The sequence below is a fragment of the Liolophura sinensis genome, chromosome 11, assembly GCF_032854445.1.
Source record: "Liolophura sinensis isolate JHLJ2023 chromosome 11, CUHK_Ljap_v2, whole genome shotgun sequence".
NCBI classification, from domain to species: Eukaryota; Metazoa; Mollusca; class Polyplacophora; order Chitonida; family Chitonidae; genus Liolophura; species Liolophura sinensis.
This window is the reverse complement of record NC_088305.1, coordinates 10,905,014-10,923,778: the sequence shown is the minus strand read 5'-3', so window position 1 is coordinate 10,923,778 and position 18,765 is coordinate 10,905,014. Positions and strand designations below refer to the sequence as shown.

At 37.7% G+C, this 18,765-nt stretch overlaps 1 protein-coding gene across 3 annotated transcripts in view; it reads left to right on the top strand.

Moving 5' to 3' along the window:
• Positions 1-18,765, top strand: part of LOC135477397 (ankycorbin-like) — a 39,212-nt gene that overhangs the window by 8,855 nt on the left and 11,592 nt on the right. For all 3 annotated transcript variants that reach the window (XM_064757468.1, XM_064757469.1, XM_064757470.1), the window contains exons 3-4: positions 14,287-14,875; positions 17,693-17,898. In XM_064757468.1, the coding sequence (XP_064613538.1) occupies positions 14,613-14,875; positions 17,693-17,898 (469 nt within the window). In that variant the 5' untranslated portion in view covers positions 14,287-14,612. The remainder of the gene's footprint in view (positions 1-14,286; positions 14,876-17,692; positions 17,899-18,765) is intronic.

Genomic DNA, 18,765 nt, shown 5'->3' with positions numbered 1-18,765 from the left:
AGGTTCTGTAAACTGAGATACGAGAACAAGCAACAGTCATTCTGTACAGTGAGATATGATAACAAGCAATAGTTGTCCTGAGGTTGTGTAGACGTAAGAACAAACTGGCAGGTTTAAATGAGATGCACAGCTGCATGTAAGAGCAACCGTCAATTTGTGGACTTTCCATTATCCACAATTTAAAATCCCAGGGTTCATTCTAAACATACTGTCAGACTAGGTCAAGATATTCATTGAGAAAACATTGTGAAAAACAAGATGGTGAGCTTATAACCCGTAGTTGCTGTTAAGCTGTTCTGTATTCATGAACTGTTTAAGAAGCTGAGACCCTGGATTTGAATGACCTCTTCATACCTTACTAAAAACAGGGAAACAGGGAAGAGCCAGAGTGTTTAATAGTCCAAAGGTTTTACACATCACGCTTACCTATGATTTAACATCCATTCATGCGCATCTGAGGTTTGTACGCCGATGACACAACGAGTTCATTGTTCCTTGCCTCTGGCAAATATTGGCTTGAGCTGGGTAAATTAGGGGATCCCCCATGGCATCACTGAGCTGTTAATTATATACAAGCTGGGTACCCGAAACATTGCATTTCACGAACTTTAAATTTTACCGTGACAAGAGGATGTACTGCAAGAACTTAAGCTCCAGGCCTTTCTTAGCTCAGTGTTTTGAATCATAACAGAAAGGGGTATGTATGTGTAAGATTAACTCTTAAGTGTCTAACTGATGTCATGTTGGTGTCAGTCAGAAAGTGGGCAGGTGTCAGAAAGTGGGCAGTGGGCAGGTGTCAGAAAGTGGGCAGGTGTCAGATGACCTTATAGATTTGTTTTGAGGGAATAACATTGAGATCTTTGCTTACAGCTAATCTGATGTCGATTTGATTGTTAGACAAGTTTTAATAGCCTGTTTCATTTCAGTTCAGGGTTCAGTCATTCAAAAGCGTACTAATACATGTACTAGTAGTAAGTTCATATTTAGTGTACTGTTACACACCAATCTTTGGACTTAGTACAAACTTGAAGTCTTGGCTTAAAGTCAAATCTGGTATTAAGACAGGTTTGAACATATGCGAAAAATGTGCATGAAATGAACGAAAATTTAAAGACAAGCTCGCGTTGATTTGTTGTGAACTGGGACATCTTGTGATATTTAATCTGTGGTATGTAGTCCCTGTTCTAAGTGCACCAGTTCTCAAGCTGGAACATACTGAGCTTGTTCTGTATAAGTCTCCTCTAGCGCTGTTTTAACTCTGGAAGGTACAGAACTCGGAAACAAATGTGGTCATGCAGATACACAGATTATTAAGGCCATCATTGAAAATATGTTTGTTGGGTAGAACTGACCCTCCAAAAAATGAAGTAAAGACATAGATTTTGTCAAACCCGGAACGTCTGCTTTCAATGGCGAGTTTGTAAAACTCCACTCTGTATCAAGACGGTCCAGAGCTGTGAACTGACTTGTTCTTTCCTTTGTTGCCTCACAGTTATTGATGTATGTGCGCTCATAAAACATATGTGAATAACATAGAAACCGCAATGTCACAGAAAGAAAAACGATGCGTTGTACTGTCATTTGGACGTTCTGCGTTACATGTACATCTAGCTCGTTCTCGAGTCTCCCATGAGAAGGAAATCATTGTTGAGGGTTTTTTCTCAAAAAGTACTGCAGGTGTTGAGCTCAGGTTTAGCTTAAAGTGAACATAAAGTTTGCAACCATATATTCATGGAAAAAATGATGTAAGACACAGATATCACAGAAAATTATGTAAGAAATTCTATGAAATTTTGAAAGCTGAGAACATCAGGGATGTGGCACTGAGGGACAATTCACCCATGTTGTAGAAACCCTTATGAACTTGGCTAATCAGTTATACTGTAAGTGTCACATGATAATTGGCTGTCACATCAAAAACCCCATCAGCTCTTGATTGTAAGCGTGGTTTCTTATAGTGGATAGACAGATATCTATGTAATAAATTGGATTTTGCAGTAAGTTTAAGCGTTAAACTGATGCATTTTGAACCATGTTGGGCAGGATACTGCAGTAACTTGTCAGGGTGAGCTGGCATGAAAACCGCATTGTGAGAGTCATTCCGTGAAGAAAAATGTTGTGACTTTTCATTATTTTTCCTTAGCAAAGTCAGATTTATTACGAAAATGTCTTCCAAAAATCTGAATTAAAGGGTTTGTTATCAGTCAGAAGGTCCTGCTATGTTCGGTAAATTCTCTGATGTCCGTAAAGCCTGCTAGGCCCAATGTTTACACCCATACAGGATGAGGACGAGCAGGACCGCTAAAACACGACACTTGTGTCCACGAACATCTCCCTGACCGAGCGTCAAACTAAAAGAAACTTTGGCCTTTTCAATACGGAACACAGCTGATACTCCTTGGTTGGGTATCAGGCGTTTTTATTTGCATTTTATGGCCTACTTGTGAGCTAGATGATACATACCAGAGATCACTTCCTGCGTGCACACAAGTACACATGCACGCACACAGGTACACATGCAGGTACACAGGTATGCACACAGGTACACACGCATGCACACACAGGTACACATGCACCCACACACATGCACACGTACACACACAGGGATACACGTACACATGCACGCACACAGGTACACATACACGATACGCGAGTATTAATTATGTAAGTACTAAACTATACAAAGATTAACACTTAAATCATGTATACATGTGTCAAACTGAACAAAAACTTGTATATAACAAGAAGCTCTTGTATATCATTTATCCAGGATTCTCCCTGATATAAAGTGCACTCACTGCTGATAAGTGCTCCCACAGATGATTAAGTGTTGATCGTGATGACTCAGTGGGAACCGTAGTGTAGTTCTACATACCAAAAGAGATAAGAGAACCATTTTTGAGATCACTTCTCTTGCTTGCTTATACCTGTAAAATATTTATTTATTTATTTGATTGTTGACTAACGCCATACACAAGAATATTTCACTTATAAGACGGCAGCCAGCATTATGGTGGGAGGAGACCTGGGGTAAAGTCATAGCAAGGCTGCTGACAGACCTTTCCACTTTTGGCAGGAGATGAAGCCAGCAAGAGCTGGACTTGAACTCACAGCAACCACATTGGTTAAAGGCTCTTGGATCATTGTGCAGTGTTGGCATGCTAACCCCCCACAGCCATGGATGCCCCACCTGTAGAATAATTTTAAGTTTTATCAAGCCGACGGCAAACCTCCTAACTTTGATTTGTATGATATTTGTACATATACACATGTGAGCGTCACAAAAATGTTTGCATGTCTGTGTCCAGTTTGGAATCAAAGTTTAATGTCCTGTGTCAATTAACAGGAATTTTGTACTAAGAAAATGTTCATGTCATCTTACATAAAGGTAGTCAGCTTACCAGTGCTCTATTGGCTGGTTGATAGCAATGACTAGCTGGCCTTTGTGCAATGTTGTTGGTGCATGTGCACTGGTTTTTGAAGATGGGCTGGTTCATTTGAGTATGTCCGAGGCACATGGATGCACTCAGATATCTGGTTGTGCATGCATGCAGAAAGTGCACACTGCATGTAAACAATATTCATTAAGTCAGCCATTTCATCTAATTCCTCAACGGGGCCTCCATGGTTGAGTTGGTTAGCACGCTTGAGCAGCGTAATGACCCAGGAGCCTCTCACCAATACAGTCGCTGTGAGCTCAAGTCCAGCTCATGCTGGCTTCGTCTCTAGCCGTACGTGGGAAGGTCTGACAGCAATCTGCGGATGGTCATGGGTTTCCCCCAGGCTGTGCCCGGTTTCCACCCACTCTAATGCTGGCCGCTGTTGTATGTGAAATATTCTTGAGTATGGCATAAAACACCAATCAAATAAATCAAATAGATCATTTCCTCAGTTAGTTTATATGCTCAACTGATTCGCTGAAAAATTTTGTGATAACTCTTCATGCCTTCATGACACTATGAACATTATTTGGAAAATGTTTTTTAAGTCCCAAAAGATTTTTTGACTGAGACACTTTGGGCCATTTGTTTTTGCCTTGTTTAAGTTTGTTGAAATCAATGGGAACCTCTGCTCCGGTTGATAATGATGAGTGGCTCGCCTTTGTGCATTGTTGACTGTTAAAATCACTTAGCTTGTTGTTTTTGTCAAAGAAATGAACAGAAACTTTTTGAGTTTACAGAGGACTATTTTGAATATGATATCATGTGTTATCACAGACAGTATGTTACAGTATCATACTGTAAGACCCCCAACAGATCCTCAGCAGTCGTTTGCACAAAGCAGTCATGGGCTATTAAGTTTATTGTTACTGAACAGGACACTTGACTGTATTACACTGTAAGTGCTTAGTGCAAGAGGCCTCTGAAAGGGTTGCCACTCAAAATCGTGCTTGAAATCTTGCTGTAATATTTCATCTAATATTTTTAGAACAGATATTAGTAGTGCCAAAAGCTAAAAACTTTGTTTCTCTCACATTTTTTTTTTATCCAGAGAAAAGTAAAGTCAAGAGATGTACTTATGCATTGTTCATCAGATTGTGTATAAACCATGTGAGAAAAGAGAAACTGTGTAGTCTTGTTACAGTGACGTGTACTGCCTTAAAAGAACTGACCAGATGTCCCCCCCCCAAAAGACTTAACTTTTTTGTAATTATTAAAATAATTTTTGTTGAGAGATTTGCATGGTCTTGTAAGTCTTTCTAAAACACTTTGTTCCTCAAGTGGAAGCCTTCCAAAACACCTTTTTCCTTGACTGGAAACTTTTCAAAAACATTTTTCTTGTCAAGTGGGAACTTTCAAAGACTTTCTTCCTCGAGTGGAAACCTTCAAAAACAGCTTTTTTCCTTGATTGGGAACCTTCAAAAACACTTTCTTCCTGAAGCGGAAGCCTTCAAAAACAGTTTCTTCCTCAAGTGTGAACCTTCAAAAACACTTTTTTCCTCGTATGGGAATCTTCAAAAACACCTACTTCCTCAAGTGGGAACCTCCAAAATCACTTTCTTCCTCGAGTGGGAACTTTCAAAAACACTTTTTTCCAACAAGTTGTAACCTTCAAAAAGACTTTCTTTCTCCAGTGAGACCTTCAAAAATGCTTTCTTCCTGAGTAGGAACCTTGAACTTACTATTCAGAAAAATAGAGAATAATGTGTTACATTTTAGTATTAAAATCCTTTGTTGAGTGACTCTTACTACCGCTGTATGAAATATGTTCAATTTGGTACTGAATGTTCCTACATTTGGAGATACTTTGATAATGTGTGTATATATATATATATATATATATATATATATATATATATATATATATATATATATATATATACTATAATTCTTAAACCACTCACTCACTCAGCCTTTTCGCATGTTTGTAACATGTTTATTCAAGCATATTCTTAAGGCCTTATTCTGTGTATATTGATACAGTTATACTTTTTGTGGAGCCCTCAGATTGGCCCTTCCAACCAACATAGTTTTGGCTCCAAAATGAAATCAAGAATGTACAAACGATGAGTTGCAGAAAAAAAAAGTAATAAAACATAAAGGTACATGTATAAACTTTTTTTTTTAAGGACTTGCTCAACAGTCTAATTCATTCTTGGTAGAACAAATGAGCGCGCATCAAACAGTATAATAGACTGTTGTTCAGCTGCTCTGTAGTATTGTACCAGGTTGACTCTTGTAACTTTAAAACGCTGTAATGCCAGATCAAAAGACCATAAAGGTACACTTCTGCTCAAAACTCCTATCAAGAAATTTCAAGATTAAAGTTAGAGGTTTTCATGATATGTGTGAAGGAAACACATGTAGAAACTTATGCAAGTTTTGAAGTATGTGCCGTTCATAAATGTAAGAGGCGATGTGCAATTAACGGTGGTGGATGGCTGATTGTTACCTGTATATATCAACCTTGGGCTCGACTCAGTTTCCTCCCACCATAATGTTGGCCACCATCCTAGAAGTGAAACATCCTTGAGCATCACATAAAATGCCAAATAAATAAATAGGGATAGGCAGTTAGTGTTACTTGCTCTGTAGATTTTTTAAAAAACTTTTTGACGTCTTTTCAATTATTTAAAATCAGTTTTGAAGCCCTTGAAAGCATTTTTGAAGCTTGGAAAATAGACATCTTTTTTTTTTTTTTGATTTTTAGGTCTTTAAACTTTGATGTAAGAGGCATAAATTTTAAAGGTTTGGGATTTTTTAAAACTTCATAAAATGACATTTAAAAGTACGAAAAATGAGTTTAAAGGTTAAGAAATCAGATTTTAATCTTTAAAAATGACCCTCATTTTCAAAACTTCAAACATTAACTTTAAATATAGTAGCATTATGGTATACATAGTTACATAGTAAGTTTCATTTTTGCATCATTTTCTATGGCTTAAAATAAAAACTGCATTCCAGATTAGCATTTTCTGCAGATTATGTCATGATATAAAGATGTGTGTGTAAAGAATGAGATAGAACTTTCCTCTTCACAATGCAAAGATAAAAAGTTCCTTTATATTGTTTCTGTCCCTTTTTGTCACAAACTTTTTTTTGTTTGTTTTCCATTTGAACTATCATTTTCCTGGCTCCTTTTTTTAAATAAAGTGTTATACCATGTATTTTGACTAGAGTAAGATACTAGTGTTTGAATTTCTTGTTTCCATCGAAAGGATGTTTTTAATTACAGGTTCACATTTGCTCAGCACAATGTCTTCTGTCAATCAGAATGAAGAGCTCTTCATGTTTCACCAGCCAGACATTTTTTTTTTGCCCTTACATGGACTTGCCACATTGACAGCTGAACAAATTACGTGTACATGCAATCCTCTTGAAAGTTCAAATGTATTCAAGACTAAAAGGTCAAAGTACAGTGCATTTCCTGTTGGTTGAAAATCAGCCAATGGGAAAGCTAATGTCAGACAAGTCCTGGATTGTAGCATTGTTACTTTGGATTCAGGAAGTAAGGAGTTATCAGGATAGTGATTTTATCATGCAGTGCAGTAATTTCATTGGATGTGCGGCCGAAAATTGAGGAAAATGAAGACATAAACTGCTTAAATGTTTGCATAACAAATCACCCTCATCAGTTGCATCACAGCAGATAGACTTAATTTTCATAACATCAGGGATTTAGCCTACTGACGCTGCAATCTCACTTTTTTTTCTCCATGAGTCTGTTGAATACTACTTCATATGGGAATGTTATTACTGACTTTCCTTCTGATTTATTCAAGTCTTCAGACAATACTATTCAATTGGTTAACAAGATTTGTAACTCTGTCATAGGTGGCGCTTGCAAAAGCCAAAATTCATGCTGCTGACTGAAGAAAAAAAAAACTATCAATAACAGGGCAGTATATTACCTTCCCCCACTGCATATGCAGTTCAATCATTTTGATTTGCACCTGACCCAGGGTGGATGTTAATGTTCTCTGCGGTGTGCTCGTGTGAGCAAGGTAGGCGGACATGTACATGTTCTCTATCTTCAGTCGAGAATCTTCAGGCGTTCAAGTTTTACAAGTGTTCACATTTTCTTATTGCCATTGTCATGATTTGATTAATTATTGAAGAAAATCAATATGCTTAATGTGTTACCATCTTCATCTTTTTTTGCATGTTTGTAAAGTGTTTATTTAAGCATATTCTGAACGCATTATTCTGCGTAGACTGATAAAATTATACTTTTTGTGAAGCCCCGAAATTGGCCAATCCAACCAATGGAGTTTTGCCTCCAGCATCAAATTATAAATGTGCATAAATTGCACTGTATGTTACTCTTTCATGTGCAAAAAGGTTGAGAAATTAGGGTATTATACTATTAGGAGGGTTTGCTGTTTGTGTGATTTGGACATGTTGGAAACACATTGTAAACACACAGAATCTGCTTACAGTTTTACTCTGGGGAATTATATGGAAAACTAACTGTAAAGATGTAGAAAATGCCTCTGATTAATTTACTACAAACAGTATCTTAGAAAATTGCCTCAAAATAAAAGTTGTTACTCATGTTAACTGGTCAAGGGTGAAGAAGTTTAGAGTGGCTGCACATGCCTCAATATAACAGTGATATTATTCAGATTGCATTTTGTCTGAATGAGTCTTTGTCGTATTCTAAAGTGTTCAACTTTTATGAGTTTATCAGTACGGTTTTTAGACAAAGGCTTCTACGCTTGCTTCTAGTCAGGCAGATGCCAGACGCATGCATTAAAGAGAAAAGGCTGCTAGATAATTAGACGTCATCTATGGTTATTGATTCATTGAAATTCATGTGTTAAATTAGCATTATTATCTCAGTCTTCAAATTTAACAGAGCTTAAGACGAGTTAAAATTTGTTGTCAGTGCTGATGTACCCATCTTTTTTTCGGTGTCTTTCAGATTCACTTAGATCATTTGATGGACATAATTAAGGCCAAGCAACACAGACTGTTTTTAATGTATTTATTTATGTATTTGATTGGTGTTTTACGCCGTGCTCAAAAATATTGTTTCAGGCCTGTTAATGTTTTATCTGTTTTATTGTTGCACTATTTAAGAGCTTGGTTGATATGAATGAAATCTGAATATCAAATATCTTGTCTCAATACAAAACAAATGGATCTTTAAGTCAGGCTTCTTGTATTAAATTTTATAGTACCATGATTTAATAATTTCCATTTTTCAATCATTGAGTTTTGATATTTTTTATAAAGAATGAATTAAGATTAAAAAAAACCTGTTTCAGAATCAACACTCTGTTAATATATGTTTTATTGTTGCACTACTTAAGAGCTTTGTTGATATTAATGAAATCTTAATATCAAATGTCATGTCTTAATACTAAAAAAATGGATCCTTAAATCAGACTTCTTGTATAAAAGTTTATACTACCATGCTTGAATAATTTCCATTTATCAGTATTTTTTTATAAGGAATGAATTAAGAAAACAAAAATCCTGTTTTTGAATGAACATTCAGAAGTATGCAATTTGTATCATGGGCAAAGTTTTTACTGATAAACCACAAAGTAACAGAATCTGAATCCTATGAGTAGGATGTGTTTCATCGTTGATGCCCTGTGTGCGTTTTGATTTAAATGACAAAATTCATGATTGATATGCAATCTCTTGTGTAATATTGAAATCAGTGTTGGGGCCTCCATGGCTCAGTCGGTTAAAGCGCTAGCGCAGCGTAATGACCCAGGAGTCTCTCACCAATGCGGTCGCTGTGAGTTCAAGTCCAGCTCAGGCTGGCTTCCTCTCCGGCCGTACGTGAGAAGGTCTGACAGCAACCTGCGGATGGTTGTGGGTTTCCCCCCGGCTCTGCCCGGTTTCCACCCACCATAATGCTGGCCGCCGTCATATAAGTGAAATATTCTTGAGTACGGCGTAAAACACCAATCAAATAAATAAAAAAATAAAATCAGTGTTGATTAATTGTAAAATTGAAAAATTTTAACACAGAGCTTATGTTGTGTAAAGCACAGTGATACGAGGGGGAATGCTCCCATTATTGAAGCCCTGTGTTGAATTAATTATTGTGAAGTACAAAAGTCATAGCTTAGGCCCTTGTGGGTTTGCTACACTAAATATCAAGGTAGGTGTCTCTAAAAAGTATAATATGTATTGAGCTGAAATTTTGTGTACATGTAAAGTGGAATAACCTTGAATGTTTCGTCGTTGATACTAGCTGTGTGCATATAAATTAACGTTAATTACAAGTCTTTTGACCTAATCGCTTGTGTATTAGTCGGAATGAAATTTTGTCAACGGTACAGGCCCTTTAAAGTGTTGCATTTGTGTGTGTTCTACAGGCAAGCTGCTTTCAGCGCGCCTGTATGACATACCCTGATTTTGAGAACACAGAATACTAGAGTAGTAGAATGCTCCATTTCGTTCATGGTTTATAGTTTGGAATATTAAGGCCATCTGCATTTTTTTTTACGGCTGAATCAAACTTTAAAATTAACAAAATTTCTGATTTTGTCAACATTAGGTATGAAAGTTGTGAGGACTGGAAACGAAGGACATGAAAGGATTTGGAATAGAAATTGATCAGTTTTGACAGTCAAAATTAATTTGCAAAGAATCTGCAGTGAAACTATTTAGTATTTGCACAGATTTGTTAGAATTTGGAAGACTTTGCAATGAAGCTGTTCCAATTTACGGTGCCATGTACACACATGGGGGTTCTATCCCATTCTGTGCGGTCGCTGGGAGTTCAAGTCCAGCTCATGCTGGCTGCCTCTACAGCCGTACGTGGGAAGGTCTGCCAGCAACGTGCAGATGGTCGTGAGTTTCACCTGGGCTCTGCCCGGTTTCCTCCCACCATAATGCTGGCCGCCGTCGCATAAGTGAAATATTCTTGAGTACGGCGTAAAACACCAATCAAATAAATAAATAAATAAATCTATCCCATTCTGGGATGGAATTCTGAAGATTCCTCTGCTGGCATTGCTCTGATGTTTTGTGTGATTGTACATGGAGTTCACCTGAGACCAGCTGTCTTCCATCAATATTACATGTATGTACATGTATGGTGACAGTCGATGTTCACCATTTGAAGATGGCACCAATCGGCGGATGGTCGTGGGTTTCCCCCGGGCTCTTCCTGGTTTTCCTTCCACCATAATGCTGGCTGCTGTCATACAAGTGAAATATTCTTGAGTACGGCGCAAAACATCAATCAAATAAATAAATAAATAAATATTAGTGTATACAGAAATCAAGGCTCTGGTTCTCAAGGCTTTAAATGAATAAATAAATAATGAATACTGAAACTCTTCTACCAACAAGACAGTCCATGAAAGCTGACAAATCTGGAAATCCGATCTTTGTTCAACCTTAAGGTCAGGTACATGTAGATAGAACCTGTTCCCTGTATGTGCAAGTGGGTAATTGCACTGAGCTACCCATACTCCAGAGATTTAGACTTTAGTACATGTAATTCACATACTGCATTTGTGCAGGTGTAAAGGAATTAACCTAACCTTTGACCTTTGTGTTTTTTAAGCAAATATATGCAGTACTGAAAGTGGCTATGAGCAGAACCAGGAAGTGATCTTATTCTGGCATGCAATCCACCCCCACCCCCACCCCCCACCCCCCCAAGGAACAGCAGATTGAGCTTCATGGCCTCCGACGGCCTGGGTTTTGTTTGCAGAGCCGTTCCTTAGCGACATGTCAGGGTGGGCTGAAGGATTAAGAGCTGAATGGTGGCACACAGTATATATATACATGTATATATGCATGTGTATGTCATGTGAATAAACGTGCAATTCATAAACATCCATTTTTTTACGTTAACTAGCAAACAACGAACAGGGAACCTCCAAAAATAACTGGGGCTAAGCCGTTAAGTGGTATTGTCTGTTCATCATTTCTGCCTTTGTAACCACGATTTGTGGACAAAATTGAAACATAGTATTGAATGTGTTGAGAAGAGGAGAATGATCTGTCTGGTTTGGATGGAAAAAGATACCCCGCGGATATACTTGTATGTACTACTGTAATTCTTCAACCTTTCGGCTTTTTGCAGAAAAAAAAGGTGTTTATTCAAGCATATTTTGAAGGCATTATTCTGTGCAGTCTGATAATATTATAATTTTTGTGAAACCCTAAAATTGGCCAATCCAACCAATGTAGTTTTGTCTTCAAAATTAAATTAAATAGGTGCATAAATACATGTAGCACTGAAAGTGTCGTATGCGAAACTGGTAATTGGTGTTGCACCTCAATAACCTTACTCTGTTAGTGGACAAGATACAGTCTTCATAATTGTTGTAATATGTAATAAATGTACAGGTAAGACTGTTCAGAGTCCCAAGAGGGCAACTAAACTTTACCTGTTACCTGCGTTTAATAAATTCAGCATTTTGATGCGTGCAAGATTACCCTTTTTCTGCTTATTTACCAGATCTATCTTTACAATAAGACTAAAACTTTGTAACTGAAATGAAGTAACAAGAGGCTGGATTTCACTGGTTATGTGTGGCTATTGCCAACTATCAAAGTGTTGTCTGTACTCCATAATCATTTGGTAGGCTGTAGTCTTTTATGTGTACATGTATGAGGTGCTGTGTGGATACAGTATGGTGTTAGTTAGCCTGAAATGGATGTTTTTGGGGGTTTTTTTTGTAAGATTGTGATGTACACACAGGATTAATGAGTAGTTCTTTTCTGAATTCTTTTTAACAAAACACATGAATAGTTCTTTTCTGAATTCTTTTTAACAAAACACAAATGAATAGTTCTTTTTTGGATTCTTTTAAAGAAGACACAAATGATTAGCTCTTTTCTTAATTCTTTTCAAGAAAACACAATTACTTCATGAATTCTTTTCAAGAAAACACCAATGAGTAATTCTTTTCTGAATTCTTTTCAAACAAAACACAAATGACTATTTCTGAATGCTTTTTAGGGGAACAGAAATCGAAAACACAAATGATCAATTCTTTTCTGAATTTGTTTCAAGAAAAGAGAAATGAGTAGGTGTTAATCCTTGTCAAGGCAACACAAATGAGTAGTTCTTTTTTTAATTATTTTCAAGGCAACACAAATGAGTAATTCTTTTTTTAATTATTTTCAAGGCAACACAAATGAGTAGTTCCTTTTTTAATTATTTTCAAGACAACAAAAAGGAGTAGCTTTTTTTCTGAATTCTTTTTAACAAGACACAAATGAGTAGTTCTTAATTCGTTTCTATGAATCACAAGGACTACGTGTTCACCTAGTTCCTGTAGTTATGTGATTTAAAATGTTACAATCTTGGATTTCTGCCTGTTATAACAGTCTCTATCTGATGGTTCTCTTATCCTGGAATGAGAACCTATGTTTTTTAGCTAGATTAGCACGGTATAAGTGAAAAAGTTAAGGAGAGTGGTGTTTAGCAATAAAGAGACATGTGAATAAATGAATATGTTAATTGTTGAGATACATGTAGTTTAGCATTACCCCTGGCCATGAAGGGCACGGTTAGCTAACAGAAGGTACTGGTTTGCTCCTGACTTCCTGGTTTCCTCTTTGCATGCTGGTTTCCTCTTGGCATGTTGGTTTCCTCTTGACATGCTAGTGTCCTCTTGGTGTGCTGGTTTCCTCTTTGCATGCTGGTCTCCTCCTGGCATGTTTGTTTCCTCCTGGCATGCTGATTTCTTCTTGGCATACCAGTGTCCTTTTGGTGTGTTGGTTTCCTCTTGGCATGCCAGTGTACTCTCAGTGTGTGATTTCCTCTTAGCATGTTGGTCTCCTCCTGGCATGTTGGTTTCCTCCTGACATACTGGTTTCCTCTTGGCATGCTGGTGTCCTCTTGGCATGCTAGTGTCCTTTTGGAATGCTGGTTTTCTCTCGGCATGCTGGTGTCCTCTTGTCATGCTAGTGTCCTCTTGGCACGCTGGTTTCTTCCTGTCATGCTGGTTTCCTCCTGTCATGCTGGTTTCCTCTTGGCATGCTGGTTTCCTGCACACATAAACCAGACCCCATTTCATTGGAATTTCACACCGTACACAAGACTATTTTTTATTATAAGGTAGGAACCAGCATTATGGTGAGAGAAAACCTGTGCAGAGCCTGAGGGAAAGACCCCCATATTATAACTGGAAACTGGATAATTGAATGACATGCCAATAAATAAATGTACAATATCTGCAGGACTTTCATTATTTTTTTTATTTTTTTTTTGAGCACAAGGCTACCCTGGAGAAGTATATGTATAGCCAGGTAGTTGACAGAGAATTATAGAAAGTAGAATACAGGCACTTAAGTACAAAATTAACAGGCTGTGAGGACGTGTACATTAAATGTAGGTGCATAGCAGCTTGGTAGCGGTACCCTGAGGCCGTCCTTGAAATAATTTCTTGTTGGGGTAGTCCAGCCAAATCGGAAATTCTTTATTCTCTTGTCATAATGAAAAAAGACAGGGATTTTTAAGACATTAACTTTAAGAGAAAATTGTAAAAAAAAAAAAAAAAGGGAAATTTCTTAGAAATAAAAAACAAGAAAAACTGAACAGAGGGTCCTTTTAGCTTGTCCCAACGAACATATTTTTAATGATGGCCTGGGCTGGGTCATTTTTCCCCGTGAAGGATTAAATTTAAAATGGTGTAAGGGGCTGATGCATTTGTATCTCATTACCCCATTTTTCTGATGGCCCAAGTGAAAGTGAGGCTGAATTTCTGCTTCGTGGAAGAAGCAGATTTTCTAATTATTCATGATAATTATTCATGTCTCGTGTTAGAGAAGGTAAAAAATAAAAAAAAAAAACAAATTCACAGAAACTATGTCACAGTGGCTTTTTGAATAGCTTTTTTTTGTGTCATTTGAACAGGGTGATTGGAAAAGTATTGCTGGGTTGTCTGCCTTCTGAAAAGCCTGTCCATCAAACCAGGAAGAAGCTCTGAATCTTAGCACAACTTGTCAGACGGAATCCATTACCAGCCGATCAGGAAGACCCATACCTACATTCACGAGGTGCAACGCGATCATAATTAACAGACACAAACGACAGCTTCCCAGACAACAGCACTGCTGCATAAGCTGGTCACTGCTGGGAGCGAATGTCTGGGTCTGTTGTCAGGTTTGACCGTTTGAATGTGAGGAGGATTGTCAGCTCTGAGAGACACAGCCACCAACATGGCACCATGATCCTCCAGCATGGCCGAACTCATCAAAGCCTCCAAGAATGGCTACTACAATAAAGTAGTCGAGCTGCTACAGAGCGGCTTCTCTGTGAGGACCCGTGACCGAGACAATGCCACTGCGCTCTACTGGAGCGCATGCAGGGGCCATGCCCAGATCTGCGCAGTGCTGGTGCAAGCGGGCTCAGACATTAATGCCAGGGTGAAATGGGGCTCTACCGCGCTGCACGCCTGTGCTGATAGAGGACATGTGGAGTGTGTGAAGTTACTGATATCTCTGTAAGTACATCTAGTTTCAATTGTTCATGGATATACATATACGTGTACTTCTACTGTATTTCGCCTCGTTTGGTATGGAAAAATGCGCTTTCTGAAACTTGATCAGAGAGGCATTAAAATGACACTTTTGATGCTTACACTGAAGTTTTTCTGATAATTGAACTTCACCAAAAACTAAAGTGGATGAATCAATCTTAGTCAAGCAGAAATTGAGCCATTTGAAAAATGCTCAAGTTTAGGTGACTTTAATATACAGTATTTGTTGTACCTGTAATTTTAATTCATGTAATACTACTTAAAAGCACATGTGCAGGGCATATTCTTTGGGGAGATGTATTTCTGGTTTTAGCATGTGTACTAAAAGTGTGTGACTGATTTTAACTAATGCTCATGCTTATGTGGGAAGGTCTGCCAGCAACCTGAGGATGGTCTTAGGTTTCCCTCAGGTTCTACCCAGTCTCCTCCCACCATATATTTAATTACAGCAGCTGTCGTAAAAGTGAAACATTCTTTAATACGCAAAAAAAACCCACCAATAAATATGTAGGAACTAAAATGTACTAAAGAATATTTCACGGCCAGCATTATGGTGGGAGGAAAGCTGGCAGAGCGCGGGGGAAGGACACTACCATCCGCAGGTTGCTGGAAGACCTTCCCATGTACGGCCACAGAGGAAGCAAGCTTGAGCTGGGCTTGAACTCTACATTGGTGAGAGGCTACTGCTTTATTGTGCCATGCTGGCATTCTTAAACTTCCTCTGCCGCGGAGGTAAATAAAATTGTAACATGTGCACATGTAATTGTTGTACCAATTAGTGCATCTGAAAGACTTGTATAAACATTTATATCGTGTTGCTACTTAGTACATGTACGTATATTTTTACAGTTCCCCCAGCATATGGCAATTACAGAGTGGCATTGTTTCTTAGATTTCACTAATGGCATTGTTTCTTAGATTTCACTAATGGGATTGTTTCTTAGATTTCACTAATCAGGGCTGACGTACAGGCATATGGCCTGTAAGATGTTTCATTTTTTTGTGACTACCATGATAACACATGATGCTGAAAACCTTGCCCTTCCTTACTTCCATGACTTTTAGGAACAGACTGTCTGATAAATGTTTCTAAAAATATACATGTAAGTGGATGCCAGAAGTCGGAAAGGAAGTCATCAAGCCCTTACTCCTCAGATTTTTATGTTTTTCGCCACTCAGACCAGGATATAGACTTTTCATTCAGATAAGATTGCAGTAATCATTGACATGCTTCTCACGGACCTAAGGATTGTTCTTATCTTGGATCCTGCTTCATTGGCATTGCAGAAATAAATTGGATGCACCCTGATTGGTGGCTGCAAGGATCTTTGTTGCGGATGTATTTTTCTTGAAAGGAAATGTCAGGAAATGTTAATTTAGACCTGTGCAAACTGACAACAATTGAAGGCGACTTTATAAATACTTGTGGTTTGCAATCTGTTACCACCAGCATTTTTGCACGGTTCATAAAATACTGTAGCGAATAGAATTTGATTACAATTACAATGAAGGAAATCCTACATGTAAATATAGGACAGTCAGCTAATACCATGGCTCAAACAGTGAAAAGAATTTTCAGTAATTAACACTTTTTAACTTCTATGACTGAAGAATCCTCCAAACCAAGAATCTTCGGCAGTTTGTGTTTAGTTCGTCCGATGTGATGTGATAATAGTTCGAATATGTGTGGAATCTGGTAGATATGACGTTGAGCAAAACAATGATGTTGAAAGCATTTAGAAATACAGGGTCATTCGTGGTTATATACATCGGTGATCAGTGGATGATGTGTTCTTGCATGATGTCCCAGGCAAAATATTTAACAAGAAGAAACATTTGTTTCTGTATGTAATACAACTGGAGCTTACGAAAGTGGTTTTGATACGCCACATTTTTTTTTTAAATTTGGGAAAGCAATTCACTACATCTTGATCTTTATCAGCTAACCTTACATTTAAAACACAACAAGTATTTGTCACTGGAGTGGCTCTTCAATTCTTCTCCATCAAATCCAGGAACACACTTTGTCTTACAAATATGTTCTAAAACATACTCTAAAACCCAGACTAAAAAGTAATTGCTTCTGTCAAACTGTTCATCCCTCCAACCTTCAACCCTTTACCCATTTACCATTTCCTAAGTTCAGATCATTATATAAACCTTTCACTCTGACAAGATTGCATCTGAATGACATTTATGATCTCAAGGGTCAACAGGATTGACTTTCATCTTGGAAACTGCTTCATTAGCCTGCCAGAAATAAATCAGATGTCTCCATGGACGAGTGCTTCTAGGATTTCCATTGTGGATACGCTTTATTATTTGTTCATTTATTTACTTGATCAACGCTCCTAACAAACCACTTAAGATCTAAGATAGCACAGAGAATGTTCTTAAACATAGAGTTTATTTCGGGATGTCCATGAAAGTAAAGGGAGGGAAGCAGCACTAGATGAAAGAACGGTGGAAATCTGTCCTGCAACAAGGAGGCATATTACATGCACTGTAAGGATTTCTTCATCGTCATATGACTGAAAAATTGTTAAGTACGACGTTAAACCCCAAGCACTCACTCACTCACTCAAATGGTAGCCATTGATGATCCCACATGAGATCATCAAGTTTGTACTTGAACTACGAGTAAGTGGTCCTTGAAAGTGATGGAATTCATAGAAAGTCCTTAAAAAACACCTTCTTTTACAGGTGGGAACCCTGAGCGATTTAGTACGTACATGTACTATTTTGCACCTTTAAATTCCATTTGATCGATTTCTTCTTTAGAGGAGCGGAGTTGGACATTCAAAATGTTCGTGGAGACACCCCATTGCATCTTGCTGGTTACCGTGGCTACGTTAACATAGTTAACATACTGCTGGAGGCCAGAGCCAGTCCTAGTTTGCTGAACGAAAAGAAGAAAACAGCCGAGCAGGAAGCTAGAGGTCAAGGCCATATCAGAGTGGCAAATATTCTCCAGAATTTTACCCAAGGTCAGTTTGAACAGTTACAATAAAAATAAACAAGTGACGTTTTAATAGACAGGTCATTTACATGTGTCAAAGAGCACGGGTCTTCAAATAAATCTGTATGTCACACATTTGAAAGTTTGTCAGTAAAAAGCTGTAGATTACAGGAAAAACTTTTGAGTATGGCATTAAGCAACAGTGAAATAAATAAAAACAAACATGCCACAAATTTTGTCCCAGGAAGTATCAGCGTTCATAATTGGCCTGGAATATACATGGACCTTGTTCATAACAGCCATCTTGGAATAATCAGGGGAAAATGTATCCTTGCTCTCTGATTGGTTAACATTTGTACACTGAATGGCAAGTCATTATAGGGTGAGACAAAGACTTATATTTATTTAGTAAACATTTTTCTTTTGCACAAAAATGTGTGTAATTTTGTACTCACCATTTTGTCTGAAGTAAAATGTGAATGTTATCCCTTGTTTTAAAACTTTAAAAAAGTGGCTGAGGTGTACCTGAGGTACATGACCACTGCATTATAAACAAAAACTCTCAAAGTTTCTAGGTGTACCTGAAGAACATCATTTACTTTTTTTTTAAACTTTCAAAGTTTCTAAGGTGCACCTGAGGTACATCTTGTAAGTGTTGATTTTTTTCAAAGTTCATGAGGTGTGTTTAAGGTAAATTATGTCGTGTTGAAAAAACTGTCAAAAACTCCCAAAGTTTCAAAGGTTTACCTGAGGTGCATCATTTATTTTTTTCAAAGTTTCTAAGATGTACCTGAGCTACATGTTCTAAGTGTCGATTTTTTTCAAAGTTCCTGAGGTGTACTTGAGGTACAGTACACTTCAGATAATATAGATGGGGTGTACACCTCATCTATAC